Source organism: Protobothrops mucrosquamatus, unplaced genomic scaffold (assembly GCF_001527695.2).
Source record: "Protobothrops mucrosquamatus isolate PMUCROS unplaced genomic scaffold, P.Mucros_1.0 scaffold2358, whole genome shotgun sequence".
NCBI lineage: Eukaryota > Metazoa > Chordata > Lepidosauria > Squamata > Viperidae > Protobothrops > Protobothrops mucrosquamatus.
This window is the reverse complement of record NW_015388436.1, coordinates 34,801-38,573: the sequence shown is the minus strand read 5'-3', so window position 1 is coordinate 38,573 and position 3,773 is coordinate 34,801. Positions and strand designations below refer to the sequence as shown.

The following is a 3,773-nucleotide window of genomic DNA, read 5'->3' as shown; positions in this document are numbered from 1 at the left end:
TAGAAGAGTTTTCAGGGAATTCATCAATAGTTACTAATTTTGAAAAAGTACAGCTTCTATAAGATTCTCAACATAAAAAGTTTTTATAGTAAGTACCATTCTTTCGATAATACAATGGCAACTTCTTGAGGACAGCAGTGAGGACAGCATGGACCCATCTGCCACACCCACCTGTAGAGTACTTCAGCTGGACCTGCCCATCAACAATCTCTACAGCCAGAAAGTCATGCTTCTCATTCAGACGTCCATTGTAAATTAAGAGACCACCACGCTCTACAGTAGCAAATCTAGTGATGAAATATAAAGAATTAGAATTTTCACACATACTTAAGCAAATTAGATAAATTTTCACAAAGTTAGGACTATACATGAATGATAAAACCTCTGAATTTTTCATACAATTTTTCCTGGTACTGTACTCAAGTCACCTGGTGTAATTGCCATTTGGTATTAGGACTGCAAAAAGAATTATATTGCTATCAAATCATCAATAAAGAGTAGATTTGCCATCTTTTTCCCCCCCTCAGAATTGACAATATAGAGCCCAACTAATCATTGTACCACATTTTCAGGAAACCTGTACTTGTTGAATTTCTGCTTGATTTACATTTGAGTATTTGTTCAAGGAAAGTGGGAGTTGGCAACAATTATAATCATTCCCCTAGTAAAAATTTTAAAAACCCTCACACATATGGAGATATTTCGATTGAACTAATATCTTAGGAATCTCCCCCCCCCCCCCCAAATATGAAAGAGAAATCTAACTTGAAAGTCAGGGCAAATGTATAATGGAACTCAGCAAGATAAAATTCAACACCATCAATGGCAGATAAAGGCAGTTCTTACAAAGCTGCTTTTTAGCCGAACTTACGAAAGAGAAAGGCTCAGGTGGAACCTCTGGCGCAAACCTCGAAACATGACAAAAGATTTGGGAGGAAAAGAGCGTACAGATACTTCACAGAATGGTTTTTCAAAGCCCCCAGGGGGACACTGACATTGGAAGCCTCCGTCTGCAGAGTTGGTGCAAGTACCTCCGTTCCTACACACTCCAGGAACACAACGTCCTGCCCGACTATCCACTTCACAATTATCACCTATTGGGAAAGAAGAGCAGAAGAAATGAAATGATCAGAGGGCCTCTGAGACAGAATAAGGCAAAAACTACAGTGAAGGAAAGAACTGGGATTCCTTTCATAGAAGAACACATGAGCATCAGACAGATACTACATTGTGTTCTGCTGTGTTGTGTTACGTTATGTTAATATGCTATATTTGTATTTCTGTTGGGATCTCAAGGCTCTCCCCACTGTCGTAAATGACCCATCATTTGGTTAAATGGCTACATCTCATCTCTGTAAAACCACTGGACCTACTAAGATGGTTGTCTGAAAAGGCTATCAGATCTATAAGGCTTCCAGATGGTCTAGGACAGGGGTGTCAAACTGCCGGCCCATGGGCCGGATGCATCACCCCAAAACCGTGCCCACCCCATTGCCGGCAATGGAGAAAAAGCTCCGATACGTTGCGCTACGTCACGTGACGTCGCGAGTTTGATATGCCTGGTCTAGGAAGTTTTATGAGTAATCCTACCAAGGATTCCGTCAATGCCCTAGTTGTTACATGGAATAAGGTATTTGCTGAGGTAATTGACACAATCACTCCCAGGGTCCTCTCCAGTCTGCTTTAGAAGACTTGAGGAAATTGAAGTGATAAGACAGAGTGTAAGTGGATGACAATGTGATTCAAATTTGATAAGGCAGTGTGAAGCCAATTTGAAATAATAAATTTTGATGAGATTTGCAGCAAAAAAGAACTATTTTTCTGTTTGTATTGCCCATTTGCAGCCTGTTGAATCGTTTCAAATTGGGAGAGAGCTGATTCACATTACTAACCACTTCCTTCCAGAATTTGATCCTAAAACTCGAATAGGTTAGTTATTATTTATTTTTATGTAAGTCTGTTTGTTGGCATGAAATCTGTTCTAATCAGACCACCCTGGTTGCTGCTAGAGAAGAAAAGTGAATTATGGGACTGTCTGGTAACTTCTTTTACTTAGTTACGCTGGATCAATTTGAGTTTTTGACACCCAAATACATGGCCAAGTTGCTTGGAGGGTATGTTCTAACATCATTGCACAATGTAGCTTGTAACTTCTTGACACAAATTATTAGAAAATCCCTTTGTGAACATCAAAAAGACTACTCTGAGCAAAAGCATGAAGTCTCTTTATAAAAAGAAAAAAAATCAGATTAGACTTCCAAAAAACCCTGTCGTCAACGGACGGTCGTGACACCTGTGCCACAACAACTTGCAGCACCAAGTTGACTTTGGCTTGTGATGAAAGCTAAATAAGGTCAACCACGGTTAGGACTGGATAGAGAACCACAGAGATGTTCCAGAATGGCAGTCTAGACAGTACAGAAAAAATATAGAAAAAAATCAATGACAAATTATGTCCATATTATTGCCCGTGTGGCAACATGGATGTTACATGCATGTACCCATGGGATTACTAGCAGGGATGCTTGGCTCAAGGGAGTTTGTACTTTGAAAAAGCCTGCAGTGGATCTTTTAAAAAAAAATAATAATTAGAAGTTAATATTCAAACATCCACAGTTTGGTAAAATGATTGAAAAAGTGATAGTAATCATGGAGGAAACATTGCAATTTGAGTGGATTTCACCTGATTGAAGGGCCAAGTTTTAGAGTTGGCTACTCTCATCAATCAATCAGAATCAAGCTGAAGGAACTTTGGAGGTCTTCTATTCCAACCCCCTGCTCAAGCAGGAGACCCTATACCATTTCAGACAAGTGACTGTCCAGTCTCTTCTTAAAAGCCTCCAGTGATGAAGTACCCACTACTTCTGATGACAGCTTTTCCATTGGTTAATTGTCCTAACTGTTAGGAAGTTTCTCTTTAATTCCAGGTTGCTTCTCTCCTTGATTAGTTTCCATCTGTAGATGTCATGAATATTTTTGTTTGATGCCAGAGCTTGACACCAGATATGGCAATCAAATATTTCTTCCTGCTTTGCATTTTAAAGTAGATATACTGTAAAAAAGTAATATTTACAGTAATATATTTAGTGTAAAAAATTAGAAACTCATACATGTGAAAAAAATTCTCCAGTTAACAGCACTGGAAAATGGAATCATGATTTCTGTATAAGTTAATCTTGAGATTTAAATCCTGTGCCTCTTCCTTCTGCTATTTCAACTCAAAAACGATATGCCTACTTGTGACTGTTCTAACATATTTGGGTCATCAGTCCCTTGTTTACAAAAACATCTTTTCTGGTTGGAGAATCATCAATTCCTATTTCACCAGTTTCAGGCTTATACTAATGGAGAAAACGTATCTCTTTCAGTCTTTCTTGAATTAGTGGTTTTTGATACTGTGGCATCCTTCTAAATCCTCTCAGAGATCAGGAATTGAAGATATTGCTTTGCTTTGGTACCATTTATCTCTCTGTGGTAGATTCCAAATGGTGTGACTTAAAACAGGTCTCCCTCAAAACAGAAACTATTTGATAGGATCCTTCAGGCTACGTTCTACTTCCAGTGTTTTTCAATAGTCACATGAAATGGCTGGGGAAGCTTGGTGATGTGATATTGAAAGGTGTAGCATGCTAATGATACTAAAATCTACCTATGATTTTGTCATCACCACTGCCATCTTCTATAAATGCAATTGTGAAAAAGTGATGGAGAAAACAACGAGGTAGTTTTAAGATGTTGGGTAGCCCTAAAAGGTATCCTTTTCAAAGACAGTG

At 38.6% G+C, this 3,773-nt stretch overlaps 1 protein-coding gene across 1 annotated transcript in view; it reads right to left on the bottom strand.

Annotated features, from left to right (window-relative positions):
- LOC107295484 (cadherin EGF LAG seven-pass G-type receptor 3-like) overlaps nucleotides 1-3,773 on the bottom strand; it is a gene marked incomplete at its 5' end in the record, with an annotated part of 75,393 nt that overhangs the window by 56,962 nt on the left and 14,658 nt on the right. Inside the window, 2 exons of the mRNA XM_029285860.1 lie at nucleotides 172-287; nucleotides 872-1,094. Of these exons, the coding sequence (XP_029141693.1) occupies nucleotides 172-287; nucleotides 872-1,094 (339 nt within the window). The remainder of the gene's footprint in view (nucleotides 1-171; nucleotides 288-871; nucleotides 1,095-3,773) is intronic.